This window comes from Dryobates pubescens, chromosome 7, assembly GCF_014839835.1.
Source record: "Dryobates pubescens isolate bDryPub1 chromosome 7, bDryPub1.pri, whole genome shotgun sequence".
Classification (NCBI taxonomy): Eukaryota; Metazoa; Chordata; class Aves; order Piciformes; family Picidae; genus Dryobates; species Dryobates pubescens.
The window spans coordinates 14,206,393-14,226,434 of NC_071618.1; the positions used below are offsets into that span (position 1 = coordinate 14,206,393).

The window sequence follows — 20,042 nt, forward strand, 5'->3', positions numbered from 1 at the left end:
GTTAAATATTTGGGATCCCCCTAATATGTGTGTTTGTGAAAATGCACAGTTCTTTCTCTGAACATGATCTAGAGGCAACATGATCCAATTTTTGTACTTTAAAATGTGTACCACTTACAATGGACACAGGAAAAAAATATTTAGTCCCAGGATCTTTATCAGTAGTCAATTAAAGAGGACCAGGCACTGAGCTCAGACACTGCCTTCTATTGATACTGCTTAGTTAAATTTCTTCCTGCTTCCAGCAAACTCTCCAAGGCAATCCTTGAGCATGGGCAGGGAAAAAATTCTCTGCTACTGGGCACTCCAAAAGGACAGTGCCTTTTACGCAGTGCCTTGCGTAACAAAATGCTCTGAATTAGATTGTCCCTGCCTAGCCTAGCCCTGCTACATCATTCCAGCAAGCTTTGCATTTGCAGGCCCTTCTTTCAGATTTTAAGCATATAGCATGCACTCTTGATTTCATAATACAGAAACAGCATGTGGTAAGCTAAGCCATCTCCTTGTCATTGAATACTAATGATGTGTTGTGACCATAGGAAAATAACATAGGTCCAGCCAGGAGGAAGTGCAACACCAAGTGCTGTGTGCATGCGCATGGACAGTCATGTCTAGAGTAAATTGGCCTACACTGCAGGGTAGGAATCACAGCCTGGAGTGGACTTCCTTAAGGGCATGGGTGTAATCTTAACAGTAAATACTGCATTGGGAGAAAATACTTAGAAAGCACGTTGTGTTTTAAAGACTCTGCAAAGTTGATAAGGACTCCAAGCAAAGTACTTATCTACAGTTAATATTAGTAATATAAACTTGAAATCTCCCCATGTTCATTTTGCTAGCAGCTTTAAAAGTTAATTAGAACCTATTTTATTGTTTTAGGAGTGCATAAGTTTATATTATGTTTAGAGCTTTAGCAGCATGTGTTTGGGCTTAGGGTAAGTTGTGAAGGACTCTTCATGTGCTATGAAGAAGGAATCCTGTTTTCTGGGATCTGCGTTTTTAATGTCTTCAGTTTTTGACACTATTTTGTTATGTATTAAACTTCAGGAAGGTATCAGCTTTGATTCTTGCTGTCTGGGAAAGAGTGCTTTTGATGTCAGGTAAAAGCCGAATAAATTTGTGCAACATGTTGGCCTCACTGAGAGATTTAAGACTATCAAAATCCACACTTTTCTTTGATACCATAGCCAGACTTGTGTAGCTGAGTCTGAGCAAAGTCCTCACTGTCTGTTGTGCATGTCATCATACATTGTTCCTGTATAGTTTAGTTTGGGTTTGTGCTGTAGGCCCAAGTTGGGGTCTCACAGATCTCAGACATCTTGAGTTCTAGGCTTTCCTGAATTTGTATATTCCTATCACCAGAGACAGTTGGTTGAAACATTTCCATTATTCCCTCTATTTTTAACATGGATACCTGGTCTGAAGGGATTTGAAGATATTACAGTTTCACAAAGAATGCTATTTACAAAATGTATAGAGGAAGAAATAAGTAAAATTACTGGAACCTTGCCTTGTGTTGCTTACTCTCATCTGTAAGGTGTCTAGAACACTCCTGCTATTAAGATACCATAAATGTATGGTCACAATTATAACTATCATGGGTATATTTATAGAGACATAACACAAAAGCATGAGTGTAATTAAAAAGTCTTGAGATGGTATAACATTCAAAACAATGATCTCTTATACTCAGGACATTTCTCCTATTTTCCCAGCCTTGTAGGAAATGAAAAGCTCCTCATATGGGCTAATGGATCTGTGTTTGCTCTGGAACAGCAATTTACCTAACTTTAAAAACTGAAACACAATTGTTTATTGAGATTTAAAACACAAACCAAAATAGATGTTCTGCTCTGTTAAATCAACTTGAGGAATGTGTCAATAGAAATCATATTAATATAATTCATTAGTTGCTAATATATTTATAATTCTTTTTCTTGTAGGCATTCATGTCAATGTTTCAGATTCTCACACAGGAAGGATGGGTGGACGTCATGGATCAGACACTTAATGCTGTAGGACACATGTGGGCACCAGTAGTTGCTATTTATTTTATACTGTATCATCTTTTTGCTACTCTGGTAAGTCTTTGCTTGCAAATGTGCTGTGCTTTATTTTCAATTTTTTTCTTAGCTCTTGTATTGCTTATTTTTCTCATCTAGAGAAAACTGATTGTGATGCTGATTTTCAGCATGGAATGCTTTAGGATTAGTTCTTTGATGTGGTACAATTTACCTGTCAGCCATGTAGCATGAGGTGGTGGTGTAAGGTGTTCATAAGATCCAAGTCACACTGCTAGACTAACAATGTAATTGTTAACTGTCTTGTACCTTCACAGTTCTAATGATTACAGAGTTAAGCAAGTGCTTTTATTTGTCATGTACAAATTGTCTTCTCAGCTTCCATTTCATTTTCTTTGCAGCAGTAATTAAAGTGAGAAGTGTAAAGCCTCAGGATATAAACTCTGAACTAGAAATCACTGCTTTCCTGTTGCCTGATGCAAAGTCAATGCAAAATCAATGCATGGAAAATACATCAAAAAATAAAAGGATGAGAACTAATACAGCAGTACATACCTGTGTATGGATATGGCAGTTATAGCTTAAATTATTTTTTTTCTGTGTACATTACAAGTAGTAACTAAAAGAAGCTTTTGGGATAACCTGTATCAGTAAGGGCTGGTACTGTATTTTGAATACCAACACAGAAAAATTACCAGAGTCAGGGAAATAACCATTTTGTGCACCCTTAATTCACTCCTACTTTTGTTCATTTCATATTTTGCATTTACTGTGGTTTTTGATACACTCATTTTCACTTTCTTAATTCCATTTTCTTTTTTTGCTCACTTGTCTGTGTATATAAGGTACTAACAATCTCTGTCAGCTTCCATCTACTTGTACTTTACAATATGTCCTGTTTCAGTACTACAGTCTGAATAATCCAGTCTTTTCTTCATATAGATTGAAATTTTGACCACTTTACAAATGGTTGTAATGTGTATTTGATACTCATAGAACTGCTTAACTATATTAAAGCATAAGCCAAAAAATACATGTACTAGCTGATGTATAAGACATGTAATTTGCTAGAGGAGTCTTTGGGGTTTGGAAGAGTAGTTTTTCATGCTGAAATATCATTGAAACTCCTTTGGAAGTGGGGATAGAAAGCAGAAAGGAAGTGAATTTTGGTCATGGATTTGAAAGCAGTTACTGCTCAGAGAATTTTACTGTTGTTTTTCTGATTCTTTGCCAAATATATCATCCAAACTGAAATACATTTTTATCTCTTAGATAAGCATTAAGCAAGTCTATCAAGTAAACTAGTGTCAGGTGGCCTCTGTGCCAAACGTTCACAACTTAACTGAGAAGTAACTTAGCTATAAGAGCAATTTTCATGTTTTGAAGGAATCATCTGAATGTCTGCATTTGTTTACTCAAAGAATTTTTTTTGCTAGGAGTGAAGTCACTTTTCAGTACACCATCCTCACTCCTTTTACAGGGAATTTGCATTTAAGTACCAAGGTCCTTGCTTTGCTTCCCAAGTGCGCACGTTTCTTCTCATTCACCTGTGCAAATTTTACATGGATGAAGAAACTGCTAATTGCAGGATTACCTGACCTTATGAAGCTGTTAGTTTCAATTCTAAGATATTCTTCAGACCCTGAAAGAGAGAAACTATGTAGGACAGAGTTGTCTGGAGGCAAAAGAAGCTTAAAGAAAGAAAATGATGTGGAATTGGTAAAGGAGCATGATAACGGTTGGACTGCTGCTAAAATCAAAAAGAACAGTTCTAAGAATAAACAGCCATCAGTAAAATAGCATGAGGGAAGTCAAATGAAGAAATTACATCCAGAAGAAGGGGGAGGATAAGAATTAAGAAGTGATAATTGTGGGCATTTGGCACAGCATACTGTAGAGCCTTGGAAAGAAATTAATAGGTTTCACATTAAAAGGCAAAGAAAAGCCGAAGTTTAAATCAAAACCTCTGTTGGAAGTGTGGGCTGTTATTAGTTGAGGTGGTAGTGGAGGAAGTTAAACAAATCAGTTTGCATTTAACTTTTGTGCTGTTTCATCTTTGGTTCTTGTTGAGAAAAAAAAAAAAAAACCAACAAACAACAAAACCAACCACCAGAATTAATTAAAGTCTTGACCCCTTGATGCATATCTGTGCAAGAAGCAGCAAGACTGTAAAGGCTGATATATTTAGAGACTACTATACTTAAGTAGTATGCTCTGAGCTGCTGACACCAGAGTATCGTAGTCTGTGTAAAGTATTTGAAGAAGAAAAGCACCATACTGTAAAACCCTGACCTAATGATAGCAATACTGCTGATCAGCAATTAGGAATCAAAGTAATTTGTGCCAGGGATTATGTATTCTATCAGAGTTCTGAAGGCCATCTTAACTTGCAGTGTTTGTGGCAGTCAGATCACTGAAAACTATATGAACTACTGTTTAAGCATGTGGCATATATATGTCTGCGCAAACAGCTGAAGGGAAAAAAAAACAGCTTCCTTGGCCTCTGATCAGTATATCTACACAAGGAAAACAGAATAATCTGATACACACTTTCAATCCCCTGAGATTCTTCCGCCTAGATGCATATTTACACAATATTTAGTGTGTAATACATGAAAGTGCACGGCTTACTATGGTGTGACTGCAAATGCTTGCAATTAATGAAGCAGCTTACTTTTCTTTTGAAGTGCAGTTAGCTACTTTGCAGAGGCACTCCGAGCAAGTCTGTAAAGTAAAGAAGTGTCAGGTGGCCTCTGTGCTAAAAATTCACGTGCAAATTGAAAAGCACCTGAGTTTTACAAACCATTTTAGGTAGGATTCTGATTTCCTGACTGATTTTCTTTTCATGTGAAATACATTTTAATGGATACATTGTTAACCATATGCACTGGTCATGAAATGTACAATCAACTATTTAAAAATTCATGTAACAGTTATATGAGGAACTAAAAAGGAATTTACTACTTGCAAAATGCCTAGCAGACATATAGTAGTAGGTGATACTAGTTTAATGGCTGTCAAAGGTAAGAATCTCGTTTACATCATTAGGGCCCTGATTTTTCCATATCATTTCACAATACTTCTTAAGAAAAATAGGACAAGCTTTAACCAATAATTTGTCATAATTTTGTAGATTCTACTCAGCCTGTTTGTTGCTGTTATTTTGGATAACTTGGAACTCGATGAAGATCTGAAGAAACTGAAACAAGTAAGAATGTGTTTTTATTGTGCTTGGAAGTAGTTTCACAAAAGTGGTGTTTTTATGGTAAAAAATGGGACTCAGAACTTTAGAAGCAGCTGTCCTCAAGTTTTGGAACAATTATATATGAAAAAAAAAAATTTGTCATACTTTTTTTTTGGAATGTTCTAAAATGTCAAAAGGATATAGGATTCATGTCACCTTGTTACCCATTTTTCTGGACTAAAACGTCTTTATAATTATTGGTGGGTTTGTGTGCACGGCATATACTTACTGCTAAAATCTGTGAAGTGAGAGCAAGCTTTCATACAAACTAGCTTTCCAGTATGAAAGTCACAGAATCACAGAATCACAGAATGTTAGGGTTTGGAAGTGACCTCCAGAGATCATCAAATCCAACATCCATCAAGTCCAATATCCCATGCCAACGCAGGACCACCTAGAGCAGGTCACACAGGAATGCATCCAGGAAGGTTTTGAAAGTCTGCAGGGAAGGAGACTCCACAACTTCTTTGGGCAGCCTGTTCCGGTGCTCACCATAAAGAAGTGTCTCCTCATATTGGGCTGGAACCTCCTGTGTTATCACAAGTTAGGTCTTGCAACCTAATATTCCCTTTTTTTTTTTTTTTGGTCTCTCTCACACATAGCATATTTCAGCTTCTAGTGCTGGGGATGACTGCAAATTGTAACTCACTTTCAGGTCTGGCGTACTTTTGTTGCTATTCTGTTGAAATGAGATGAGCAGGAAGAAAAGGCCAAGGTTTTGCTACCAACCTCTTGGTATTTGCTGGAGTAGTCTATTTATACCTTTTCAATTTTTGTTTGCTTTTTTGCTTTATTAACTATTTCTGGATACTAAGCTATAAAATTTGATTTCCATGCACTTTTGCTCTTCAAATATTTATCATCTCTTCATTTAAACCTGAAAAAGCTCATTGGTTTTCTAGCTAATGAAAATACATACTATTTTTATAGCTTCTGCTAGACACTCCTGGTGCTGTCTTTGTGTATTATTGTCTGCAAAATGAATGAAGAAAACAACTGGAACTAAGTGCCCAGTTTATTTTTCTTTAACTTCTTACTGTGAACTTCTAGAGTAAATGTGTTTGCATTGATCTTTGATCTTTGTTTTGGTCAAGAAATCTTCATAATTAAACCCCTGTGAGAGCTTCACAGAGGTCAAGCCTAACAAAGTGATTTAAACAGTAGAACTGGTCATTGAGAGAAGGTAAATTAAAATTGGGCTGTTGGCCAAACCGAAGCTCACAAGTTCCGTCAGTGAGGCCAAGAAGTTCTACCTAAACCTGGTTCTGGTAGGAGAAGGAAACCTAGACTGTCTGGTATGAGGGTAATTGAAATGGGACGCCTGAAAAAGAACAAAAATAGAAAGTTTTCATTAATGTGGATTTGAGAAAATAGAGTTACACACTGTGGGAGAGTGCTTATCAATTATTTTCATCTCAGTTAAAATGAAAGCACATAAATTTGACGGCTTTTTTCCCCTTTCGCCACCCTGGTTTCTCATAGAACAGGAAGTCTTCAGTCTTTTTGGTGCCCAGGGATATCACTAAAGAACTCCCCAACATGGTGCAGTCATATGACTTTTACCCATTGCTGATCTTCCAGACAGGTGGGGAGGAAGCTGCATCCCATAGTCTGATGGGGATGAAGAGAGATTTCAAGGCCTTGGGATGGTTGGTGAAAGAGTCTGGGGCTTGTGATTTTCTCTTCTCTACTTCCAGTACCTAGCCACAATATGGAAGGGAGTAGAAGAATCCAGTCTATAAATACCTGGCTCTGAGAATGGTGCTACAGGCAGGGCTTTGAGTTCTTTGATAATGACTGGTTTTGTAGGACACCAGGTTGGATGGTAGTACATGGGAGAGACTTATCTCACAAGGGGAAAAGGATTCTAGGACAAGAACTAGCAGGGCTCATTCACAGACCTTTAAACTAGAGTTGAAGGGGGATGGGGTTGTTGCTGGGCTTGCATCAGTGGGGCAGTGTCCTGGTATTATTGTGGATCAGAAGACCTCCCACCCACCCAAGGTGGAGTTGGTGTGCTCAGCTCACTCCTTGCGATGCTGGTACACCAACACGCACAGCATGGGGAATAAACAGGAGGAGTTAGAAATCCATGTGCAGTCAAGGAGTTATGATCTAGTGGCAATCACAGAGACATGGTGGGACAGCTCACATGACTGGAATGTGGTCATGGATAGCTATGTCCTTTTTAGGAAAGATCAATCAGCTAAGTGAGGTGGTGGTGTTGCTCTCTATGTGAGCGAGCAACTAGAATGTGTTGAGTTCAGCCCAGGGGTGGATGAGGGGCAAGTTGTGAGTTTGTGGCTGTATATTAAGGGGCAGGTAGGCATGGGTGACACTGTTGTGGGTGTCTGTTACAGACTACCTGATCAGGATGAAGAAGTTGATGAAGCTTTCTATAGACAGCTGACAGCCACCTCACAATCACAGGCCCTGGTTGTCATGGGGGACTTTAACTACTCAAATATTTACTAGAAGGCTACACAGCCACCCACAGTCCAGGAGGTTCCTGCAGTGCATTGGTGATAACTTCTTGATGCAAATGGTGGATGAACCAACTAGGAGAGGAGCATTACTGGACCTGATACTCATCAACAAGGAGGGACTGGTTGAAGCAGTGAAGGTCGAGGGCAGCCTTGGCTACAGTGACCACGAGATAGTTCAGTTCAGGATCTTGTGTGGTAGGAAGAAAGTATCTAGCAGGATTGCAACACTGGATTTCAGCAGGGCCAACTCTGGCCTTTTCAGGCAATTGCTAAGGGAAATCTCATGCAACAGGGTACGAGAAGGCAGAGGGACCCAAGACATTTGGTTAGTATTCAAGGACCTCTTCTTCCAAGCTCAAGATCAGAGCATCCCAAAGAGCAGGAAATCAAGAAAGGGAGTCAGGAGACCTACATGGTTCATTTTCTAAAGCTGTAGCTTACATAAGAATTGTAACAAATTATTACTAGGTTTTCTCCATGAGTGTCATAATATGACCTTTATTTATATTTGATACTACATTTTCTCTTCTTTCAAAATGTGTCTGTCTTCAAAAATTGACTTGACATTTAAGTATTATTTTCAAAAATGTAGAATGCTACTTGTGGAAACTTGTTGAATGTTGTAATTTGCAAGAGATGGTAAGAGTTTGAACAGATTTTTTTTAATGTAAGGTTAATTGAGAATGCTTATTCTTATGCTCATGTCTGGGGACTTCACTGACTCCCTAAGCTCACAGTAATGTGGCAATTTGGACTGAGCCTAAGTAGGGGCAGGAGAAAGTTAAAGGGTCATTCACTGTGAGATGGCTCATATTTTCTATTTCCCACTTTATAATGATGACATTTTCTTGTTAATGTTACCTTGAAAATTAATAACACATATTCTTACTTTGCATAATACTGTTCTCTCAGACTTCCTCTGTGCTATACTACGTACACAAGCGCATGCACACACACATACACACACATTATGAAGTTTTCTGCTAAGAACACCACTAGCTGAAAAACAGTTATGTCTGTCACTGCAAGATACTGTGGCAAACTTACTGGTACAGGTGAGATTGGAAGGGTCTTCAACGTTAGCTTCAACAGAATGATGTTATATAAAGCTTAGGCAAACTGCAGTACAAACTACATAACAATCATCATCTCCACTCACAGTATCACAGTATCACAGTATCACAGTATCACAGTAACTAAGGTTGGAAGAGACCCCAAGGATCATCAAGTCCAACCTGTTCCAACAGACCTCACAACTAGATCATAGCACCAAGCGCCACGTCCAATCTCCTCACTCGGTATCACATTGTGTAGAAATCAAATCTGTTTAGTTTATGGTCCCCTGTAGGCAGCTGAAATGAATATACTTCAAACCAAGGATTTCTATCCACCAGAGGAAGTGTGGCAATAAACGGCGCGTGCCATCACAGTGCAGCGATGATGCATTCCTATTGGCGCAGTGTTTCAGTAAAACTGTCACATAATGATCAAGTAGTAGCTAAGATTTTTAAACTGTGTTGCAAACTATTTGGTCACTGACTTTTTACGTCAAGTGCAATCCTAGGACAACCTCGCATCATCATTACCACTGCCATTTTCCAGGACTGTCCTCACTATGTCCTGCCCAACAGAGCAAAAATGATCCCTTGCATGGTTTCCAATACAGGTGACCTGTAGGCCATATTCAACGCGATGATCTTGAAGGTCTCTTCCAACCTGGTTTGTTTATTATTATTATTGTTATTATTATTATTATTATCACAGTATCACTAAGGTTGGAAGAGACCTCAAGGATCATCGAGTCCAACCTGTCACCACAGACCTCATGACTAGACCATGGCACCAAGTGCCACGTCCAATCTCCTCTTGAACACCTCCAGGGATGGTGACTCCACCACCTCCCTGGGCAGCCCATTCCTTGAGGTCCCTTCCAATGCTAACAACTCTATGATTCTATAATAACAAAGCCATAATTAAAAGTCATACTTAATTTTAGATAATAATAGTTTACAGCTATTTATTTAAATTTTAAAGCTCTGATTTTGGTAAAACTCAGTAACACAGACCTTGCAGGAGCTAACTTTAAGGTTTGACTCTGACTTCTGACCTCAGCAATATAGTTCCATAAGTTCTCTGAGGGAGATACTTTACGTATTCTAAATTGTCTTCTGCAGATCTCTTTTTCTCCATTTCATTCTTTCCTGTGGCCGAAGTCCAGGATACCTGTTTTACTATGCTAGATGCCTTTTTTAGTTGCTTAAAGTTGAGATAGATTAATTTATTATCAGGGTGCAATTTCTACTGGAGAAGTTATGCAAAATTCAGAGTTACATTAAATTCTTAATATACTTCTATGCATAGTGTAGACAGTCTATATAAGCGCAGCTATTAAACAATCAAGCCAATAGTCATTACTTTTTTAGTTACAGGTCAGAGGATTTCAGGTGTCAGATCAAAAACTAGGGTGGTGGAGCACAGACTCGTGCAAGAAGTTTGTAGAAAATGTATAATTCAGCTCCTAGCAAAGAATGAAGAGGCTATTTTTCATTTCCATTTACCACATCCTTCTGTAAAGAAATGCGTATTTCAGTCATGTTTAAAATATTTCATAGGTTTTCAAGAAAAAAGCCAGGGGGGGTGTAAATTATCCTAATGTTTCTCTTTTAAAACATACCAAAAAGACTCTAAATCAGATTTTTTTTGGTTATGTAGATAGTGCCTTGAGGTGGTTGAAAAGCTTGTGATGTGCTAGATTCCATTCTGTGCTAAAAATAACAAGTGAGCTCTGGCAGGATGTGGTACACCCTAGGCAGAAGTACAAGCAATTAAATTTGGGGCAAAGAAGCACTGACCAAAATGCCAGGACAAGCTCTTCTTTTTGCAGTTGTTTTTGTGTTATTTGAAAAGAGTAAAGGATGTGAAGACCTCCTGACTATACTTGCAGATGCATATTTTTTTGTTCTAAGCATCTGATTATTAAATCCTAGATGTGTATTTTACATCTGCTTTCCACCCATAAACCCAAAAAAACATATTATATATTTTTGCTCTCTAATACCAGCAGCCTAGGTGACTTTGAATCAATTTGAACACGTACAACAGTGCAGAGTGTTTCAGAATCATGGAGGTTTTCCTCCATTCAAGTCCAGAAGATGCCTTTGTTAGATATGTATGTGTGAATGCAGGTATACACACACACACAATAAACTTGTCAAGTATACAGTTTGTAAAGTGCCCTGATTTTTACAGGTTGCAGGCCAATTTTACATAAGGCTGAATATATTCACAGAGCTTGAAAATGTGTGTGCATGCCTTATAAGAATATAGTTCTTTTAAAATATCCTTAAATTCTTAACAGCTCCAATAGTGACCTCTCTTGTGTTTGGTACATCTTTTTTTCTCCACTAGGCATCTTTTAATTCCACAAGATTATTTTGTCCCTTGTCAATATTGAAATGTTGTAGTTCACTTGCATATCTTGTTTGTGATGGCAGAGGACTCCTAAAGGAGAGAACAAGTCCTACCAGAGACTTGTACTTTGGTGATCCAGCTATACTGCATTCAAATGTAAATAATTTTGTATCTCTAAAATTACTGCTCTTTAAGTATGATATTGGCTGGAGTTCAAGGTGATGGCTGCTGACATCAGAGGAAGGTTTTCAGGAGCCCTTTCCTCCAGAAACTGAGGTTTCTGGGGTAAGGATAGTTTCTGGTAACCCATATCTCCCATCTGACTCTGGTTATGTTGGTATTGATATTACTTGAAAGTAGAACCAAGGCCCTGACAATGACTTGGCAGTTTTTTGTGACCAGTGATTGATACATTAGCTATGTTTCTGGTGAAAAAAAAAAAATAAAATTCCAGTATCATGCTTAAACATTTATTGTGAGACTTACTGAGGAAGAACCAGCAGGCTCGCAACAGCAAAGCAAAGATCGTACTGGTTCAATTCCTAGTCCCTGATGGCAGTCAGTAAGAGGTGTTTAGGGACCAGCATAAGAAAAGTGAATAGACATACTGATATTTAATTCACCTGTGATACTTTGTACTTGAGTGACGGTCAATCTCAAGGGATTTGGGAGCTCCCAGCATCCAATGTGGTGTAGCTTTGTCTAGTAGCCCTTGATGGATTTTTGCTCTTGCATGTGTTTGTTAAATCTGTTTTCAGGAATGTGTATATTCTAACATTTACTGCTTGAGGTAGCAAAGATAAATTTAACAACGCTCTGTGAGAACATACTGCTTTTTCTGCTTATGAATCTACCACTTACCTAATTTGATGCCCCCCCAACTCATGAAGTACAGTCATTCCAGTCAAATGCTTCCTCAGTGCTCTCTTCTTCCTGCCATGCCTCTCTTGGAAGTATATAAAGCAACATGTGCAATTAGGATAGCATTTCTGTATTGTAATTTCCTGGAAATTACTGGTTTTTCGACAATCATTCAACACATCTAGTCCATAACAGAAAAAATACTAGGAAGGTAGTCAGAAATAATCAGAAGTCCTGTCTCCCTGCAGGCAGCTAGCTTAGTGATACTTTACTAGTACAGTTTTTCAGGGATTTCTTTTTTTCCTTTCCTTTTGTCTTCATTTGTGCTCCTCAGATCTTTTTTCCAGTGAGGCAGCTTAGTGTTTGGAAGGAAGCTGTTCCTATGGGAAGCACAGGCCATTCAGATTCAGTCATTATTCATACAAAAGAGAGTTTTGATGTTACACCTCTTAATACTAAGGAGGTCTCGCTGTCCTGGAAATACAAACATCACTCTGGCAGACATATTAATAACTCCTTTATTCAATGAGAAACAAAACTAAGTTTATGACCTACTTACCCCCTCCAATTCTTAATAAGTAGACCCAAAGCACATAGGACACTACTGGCATTAATGGACACCAGGAAAAATGGCAGGTCAAACACTGGTAATTGAATTTTTGGGCACCATAAGCTGTATTGAGTGATATATCAGGAGACATTTTATCTATGAGTAGAGGAGGAGATGGAAAAGATAGCACTTGGATACTTTCTACCTGTTGAATCTAAGTGATTTTCTATGCATAGAGCCACCATGTAAACCAGGAGCAGAGCTGTGAAAAATCAAAGGTTTCAACAGAGACATTTAGAAAAATCTAGAATTTTTTTTCTTTTTAATATCTTTAATAACTTCACTGATGATTTGGATGAGGGCATTGAGTCTATCATCAGTAAATTTGCAGACGACACCAAGCTGGGGGCAGGTGTTGATCTGTTAGAGGGTAAGAGAGCTCTGCAGAGGGACCTTGACAAGCTGCACAGATGGGCAGAATCCAACGGCATGAGATTTAACACATCTAAGTGCTGAGTTCTGCACATTGGCCACAACAACCCCTGCAGAGCTACAGGCTGGGGTCAGAGTGGCTGGAGAGGGCCAGGTGGAGAGGGACCTGGGGGTACTGGTTGATGGTAGGCTGAAAATGAGCCTGCAGTGTGCCCAGGCAGCCAAGAAGGCCAAAGGCATCCTGGCCTGTATCAGGAACAGTGTGGCCAGCAGGAGCAGGGAAGTCATTGTGCCCCTGTACTCAGCACTGGTTAGGCCACACCTTGAATACTGTGTCCAGTTCTGGGCCCCTCAGTTTAGGAAAGATGTTGACTTGCTGGAATGTGTCCAGAGAAGGGCAACAAAGCTGGTGAGGGGTTTGGAACACAAGCCCTATGAGGAGAGACTGAGGGAACTGAGGTTGCTTAGTCTGGAGAAGAGGAGACTCAGGGGAGACCTTATTGCTCTCTTCAACTACCTGAAGGGAGGTTGTAGACAGGCAGAGGTTGGTCTCTTCTCCCAGGCAACCAGCACCAGAACAAGAGGACACAGTCTCAAGCTGCACCAGGGGAGGTTTAGACTTGGATGTTAGAAAGAAATTCTACACAGAGAGAGTGATTGCCATGGTCTAGTCATGAGGTCTGTGGTGACAGGTTGTACTCGATGATCTTTGAGGTCTCTTCCAACCTTAGTGATATTGTGATACTGTGGAATGGGCTGCCCCGGGAGGTGGTGGAGTCACCATCGTTGGAGGTGTTTAGGGGGAGACTTGATAGGGTGCTTGGTTACATGGTTTAGTTGACTAGATGGTGTTGGATGATAGGTTGGATGCGATGATCTTGAAGGTCTCTTCCAATCTGGTCTATTCTATTCTATTCTATTCTATTCTATTCTATTCTATTCTATTCTATTCATTGTCCTCTTGTTTTCTTTTTTATTATATTGATGATGCTCATTAAGATTGCGTAGTGAAGAGCTACAAAGCAGAATTCTCATCTGGTCCTGACATTCTTGCTGCACTCCATTCTAGGATGCTGAAAATGTTTGGTCAGAAGACTCTGCTGGAGCCCTGTGCCTTTCAGCTAGCACCTCCAGGCATTCAGCAGATAAGGAAGATGCCAAGGGCAATTTCAGTAGTAGCATCACCTCCAAATTTTTTGTGCTGAGGTTTAAGCATTAAAGTGGGAGTTTCAGCATAGGTATTTTTCATGAACAGATTGTATGAACAAGGTGTTATAATTGGTATATCTAATTTAAGCACACTCAGCATACAATTTTTTTTATATGTGAATGTGAAAATATGAACGTTTTAAAGCCTAATTAGGTTTACTTGTCTGTAGAGTATTTTTATTCTAAGGAGAGTACTTCAGATAATTCCAAATAAAAAATAACTATAAAACAGAGTAAAAATGAAAAATTACCTTTTCATTATATCTGATCCCATGTAAATGGATTTTTAACAAGTGGCAGAAAAGATAAGTGTCGAACACGTTTTATTAACAAATGAAAAGTGTAATAATGGTTCCAAACTGAATTTTAAGTACTACCTAAAATGCATTAAATCCTTCTTTTCATCATAGAGGGAGGACAGGAGAAAGTTCATAAAAGTAAAATTGATCCTTCATTCCCAGGCTATATGCTGAGCATTTTAAGTAGTGTTATTTCAAAAGTAGTAAACTTTGAAGAGAATATTTCCATTTCTAGAAAACAAGCTGTCCTTTCAAGACTGGAAAACATGGTCATCTGGAAAACTGCTTGTGCTAGAATAGAATAGATGTTGTAGTTTGAGCTGGGTGCCCCCCTGGTGCATTCACTTCCTGTGTCCAGAAGTCCAGCCCAGAGGGATGGACACAGGAAATTGTGTATTTCCTACCATAATTCTTTGCACCACTATAAGATCCAGTGCGGAGTCTGGCACTTCCTCTTTCCTTCCCTCTCCGAGACTTGGTAACTGGGGGAGAGATCTCCCGGCCATGGGCCTGATTGGGCCCAAGGCCACAGGGGGATGGGCAGTCTCAGGCCTGGCCAGCTGAGACTAGCCCAGCAGAGGGAGGGGGAAGAAGGAGCCCTGGGGGTTTTGCATGCACCCTCAGGTGGGGATGGGATCTTTCTTTGTCACTGCGCTTTGGGTTTTCTGTAACCTTCACTGCTTTCTATTTAAACTTTCATCACTTTTGCAATCCGTTTGTCTGAGTCGTTATTTCTGCCTGTGGTGGGGAGGGGATCTGCCCCAACCCATTACAATAGAATAGAACAGACCAGGTTGGAAGACTTTCTTTTTGCAATACCTAAGAAAGTTTTGAACGTCTCCTGAAGGTCGTAGCTTTCACATTTGTTTTATCCTCCTACCGTCCTTTTGGAAAAACAGTATTAACGGATCATAAATTCTGGCTTATATATTTGATGCTAAATGGTGAAATAAACACCTAAAGAATAATTCAGAAATTGCCAGTCCCCAGAATATGTAATATGTTGGGGTTTTTTCAAGAAAACTCACTAAATTAAGGGCCAGACCTGTAGCTCTTGTGAAGGAAAGAGAAGGGTTGTGTAGCATTACTCAGTATTTTAATGGTAAATGGATCCTTGAAAATCCATGCTGTGTTTGCCTTTGGGTCCTCCTGTGTCACACAGGTCTGCACTGGCTTTTCTGATATGTGTCTTAGGGCCATGGAAGCCTGTGGATCTATGCAGTTGTGTACACTTTGTATGTCACCTTTGTAATCTTATAAAAAGTAGAGGCCTGGCCTTTGCATGAAATTTAATTCCTTGTTCAGCCATTAGGAAAAGCTAGCTGCTTAGGAGTATGAATTAATTATATTTTTACAGACATTTTTAGGTGCCTGAATGTAAGTCAGTTACTTTCTACTTACAATTCAGAAAACTTCTCTTTACAATTCCTCAAGAATGGATCAGGCACTCTTTTTAAAGCATGACAGTTTTCATGCATAGTATTCAGCGAATGTGAGCACTATTTCCAAGTTAAGGGTGAGCTCTTATCCATATCTCCCCATTTAAAGAAGCCATCCATCACCATAAGAACACAAAGACAACCATCCTCATCTCTTGTGAAAGGGAATTACAGAACATAGGAATCCAAACCCTTGGCTAAAATTACTTCAACAGACTTGGGTGGGAGAAAGGGCAGCCAGTAGCATCAAGCTTTGTTCTCATGTAGTGCAGCCAAGAAGGTTTCTGAAATATTCTGGATCAGTCTTTGTGTCCTTCCAGTTACCACTTGTATAGGTTTGCCTCTGCATGTCCTTTGGTTAAATTACTTTTCTGTGTAAGTTTCTGTACTGCAGAAACACTGCAAAACTGCAGTTAATCTAAAACTCAGGCCACTTGTTTCAAATTAAATGTACTGCCTCTGGTTCAAAAGGGAAAAACAAACCAACCACAAAAAGACAAGGAGGAGCTAATTTGTGCAAAGACACAGTCTCTCCTGTTTAACAAAATATACTGTATTCTGGCCTCAACTACAGCTATGGATTTTTTCTCAACTTCAGTTATGTTTTCTCAGTATAAAGGGTATTTGATTGTAGAAGTTGGTCCACCATGCAGGTTGCAAATACTCTAAATCTGAATTTTATTAATTACCTTCCCTCCAAATCTGAATCATGAAGTCATAGAACATAGAAAAGTCTAGGTTGGAAGGGACTTACAGAAACCATCTTGTACAACCTGTTACTGAAAGCAGGCCTTAAATGAGGTTACTCAGAGTCTTGTCAGGCCAAGTCTTTAATGCTTCCAGTGATAAAAATTCCATGGCTTCTCTAGGTAGTTTACTCCACTGATTTTATTTGCAGTGAAGACAGATTTGTTTGGTGGTTTTGGTTTTGGTTGGTGTGGTTTGGTTTTGGTTTGTTGGGGTTTTTTTGTTGTTCTTTTGTTTAGTTGGTTTGGTTTCTGTTAGGTAACATTGCTTCTTGCCTGCTGTCCTGTTACGAAAGCCCTTTGTGAAGAGTGTGTTTCTATATTCTCAAGAACTACTTTCTTACAAAGAAGATCTCTGTGGTCCTCCACTGGCAGATGAAGGGGACACAGGTTCTCTGCAGATTGAGTCTTTTATCTCTGTGATTTCACTGTCTGTATCCTGATAGGAAGTCAGGATGATGACTTCCTTGGTCTATCACAGTGTAATTCTCTGAGTCTCTTGTAAATGGGAGCTGCCTATTTTGAGCATCTTTCAAAGTCTGTCCACACTTACAGTTTCCCAGATTGTCTCTGTTTTTCATTCAGCTTAAAAGGGCAGATAAAGTTGCATGTCTCAGTTACATGTAGGTAAGCGCCTCTTACAAAGCTACCTCTAGGAATCTTCCTTTTTGCAGGATCTGGAATAGGTAAGCAAACAAACAGTCTCTGAATTGTCCTGCAATAGTATTCCTTTGCTTTCCAAGCAGAAGCATCCTTTCAGGTTGTAATGGATTTTACCCTGAATCTTGAGGATGAACATGTTGCACCTAGTCAATATTGAATGATTAAGTTTGTACGAGAGCGGAATTCATACATCCTGTGCTTTTGTTCACTTGAAAATATCTTAGTTGCTTATTGTTCATCAAATATACAATTCATAGCAAATAATGATACCTAGTTTAAGTGAAGTCTCAAGCAGTTACAGCTGATAAATGCATGTAATGCATTTTTTATTATAACAGATGCTCTTTTGTAACACACTAACCTTTGTATAGAAATGAGATGGGCTGTACCCATCCTGAAAGTAGGGGGGGAGGGCTTGTGAGAGCCTTTGTCTCCCCTGGAGGGGGTTTTTCCCCCTGGGAAACTGAGTTACTTTGCTCTACTCCTCCTCCCTGTCCAGCAAGCCTATAAAAAGGAGGACACTGAAGCAATTTGCTCTCTTTTACTTCTGCCTCATGGAGACAAAAGAGAGTTGTTGCTGGCTTCCTTGTTCCACGTGGTTGGGCCTGGTCCTCCTCCTCGCTGCTACATCCATGCCTCTTCAAAGGACTCCAAAAGACTGGTTTTGTATACATATTCTCCCCATCCATCCTTGTTCCTTACCCTTGTGAACCCTTCCTGTTATTGTTATATATATATATATGTTTAAAGAATTTTCTTTTTTTACCTCTACTTCCAAACCGACTCCAAATTATTTCTCAGCAGATTTGCTTCTTCCCTTTTTCTTTTTTTCTGGGAAAGAGGAGCGGGGAGCAGGGGAGATTCTCAGCCTTGCCCCCCCATCTGAGCTCCTAAATCCTAGTTAAGGCTCAAACCACCACAGGAAATGAAAGTATTTCTGATCTTTATCCCAAGAGAAGAATAATAATTGTGGAAATGGTAAAGTTGCATTTATCAGTGGAAAAAATATTTTAAAAATAGTTAGCATTAGATTTATGTTTCATAGAATCTTGGAACATGTTAGGCTGGAAGAGACCTGAGAGATCATCTAATCCACCCCACCCCACCCACCCCCCGCCTGCCATGGGCAGGGATGCCTTTCAACTAGACGAGGTTACTCAAGGCCCCATTCAATCTGGTCTTGAACTTCTACAGGGAGGGGGCATCCACAACCTCTCTGGACAATCCATTCCAGAGTCTTTCCACCCTCGTAGTGAAGAATTTCTTCCTAAAATCCAATCTAAACCTGTTCGCCTTCAATTTAAATCCATTTCCCCTTGTCCTATAGGTGGACACTCTTGTAAACTCTCTCCAGCCTTCCTGTAGCTTCCCTTCGGGTATTGGAAGGCAGTTACGAGATTCACCCAGAGTCTTCTCTTCTCCGGGCTGAACAATCCCATTTCCCATAGCCTATCATATCATAGCAGAGGTATTCCAGCCCCTGGATCATCTTTGTGGCCCTCCTCTGGAGTTGTTCTAACAGATCTATGTCCCTCTTATGGTGGGGACACCAGAACTGGAGACAGTATTCAAAGTGGGTTCTCATTAAGAGCAGAGTAAAGGGGGAAAATCACATTCCTCAGCCTTCTGGGCTGCATGAACACACTGCCAGCTCATGTTGAGCTTCTCATCTATCAACACCCCCAAGTGCTTCTCTTTAGGGCTACTCTCAACCCACTCTGTACCCAGTTTATGTTTGGGCCTGAGATTGGCCTGACCCAGCTGTAGGACCTGTGTTGTTGAACTTCATGCAGTTTGCACTGGCACATTTCTCAAGCCTTCAAGGTATCCCTTTAGATGGCATTCCTTCCCTCAAGTGAGTCCACCACACCATGCATTTTGGTGTCATCGGCAAACCTGCCCAGGATGTACTTGATGCCATTGTCTGTGTTGCTGACAAAGATGTGTTGAACAGCACTGGACCCAGAACAGACCCCTGAGGAACTCCACTTTGTCACTGTTAACCACAACTCTTTGACTGCAGTATTCTAGCTAGTTTCTTATCCACCAAGTGGTCCATCCATCAAATCCATATCTCTCCATCTTAGAGATAAGGATGTCATGTGGAACAGTGTCAAATGCCTTGCACAACTCCAGGTAAATTATGTCAGTTACTTGGTTCATGTCCTTTATCTGTTTTAAACACTGCAGAGCAGCAAAAGATTCAGAAATATGGCTAAAGTGTAGTCAATTTAGCAATTTTTTTATGAGTCTGTAGACAGTACGAAGTAATAGCTCTGAAAAAAATTATTTATCTGTTAATCAAAGGGGAATCCTCTGACATGCTGAATTCCCATATTCTATTAGATAAATGGACTAAATCCTAGCCAAATTTTGCTAAAGGAATTGGGTACCATTTGAATTGTAATCGCATCTTGTTAGCAGCATTTGTTCCTGAAGAACTGATACGAACTACAATTACTGGAAGGAAGTTAGTAAAAACTCCACTTTCGTGAAACCTTATTAATTTGTGAGACTTCATGCAAAATTGAAGAAGTAATTTAAATGAACAATTGGGAAGTAGCAGTCACAGTCCCAAATTGTACTACATACATACAGCATATAAACCATGTGACACATTAAAAAAGTTGTTTATAAAAAAACCCAGATCTTGTGTGTATGAGAAATATATGTTCCTCCAT

General features: G+C 39.5%; 1 protein-coding gene across 3 annotated transcripts in view; it reads left to right on the forward strand.

Annotated features, from left to right (window-relative positions):
* NALCN (sodium leak channel, non-selective) overlaps positions 1 to 20,042 on the forward strand; it is a 240,213-nt gene that overhangs the window by 149,852 nt on the left and 70,319 nt on the right. For all 3 annotated transcript variants that reach the window (XM_054162907.1, XM_054162905.1, XM_054162906.1), the window contains 2 exons: positions 1,944 to 2,081; positions 5,155 to 5,229. In XM_054162907.1, coding sequence (XP_054018882.1) covers positions 1,944 to 2,081; positions 5,155 to 5,229 — 213 coding nt within the window. The remainder of the gene's footprint in view (positions 1 to 1,943; positions 2,082 to 5,154; positions 5,230 to 20,042) is intronic.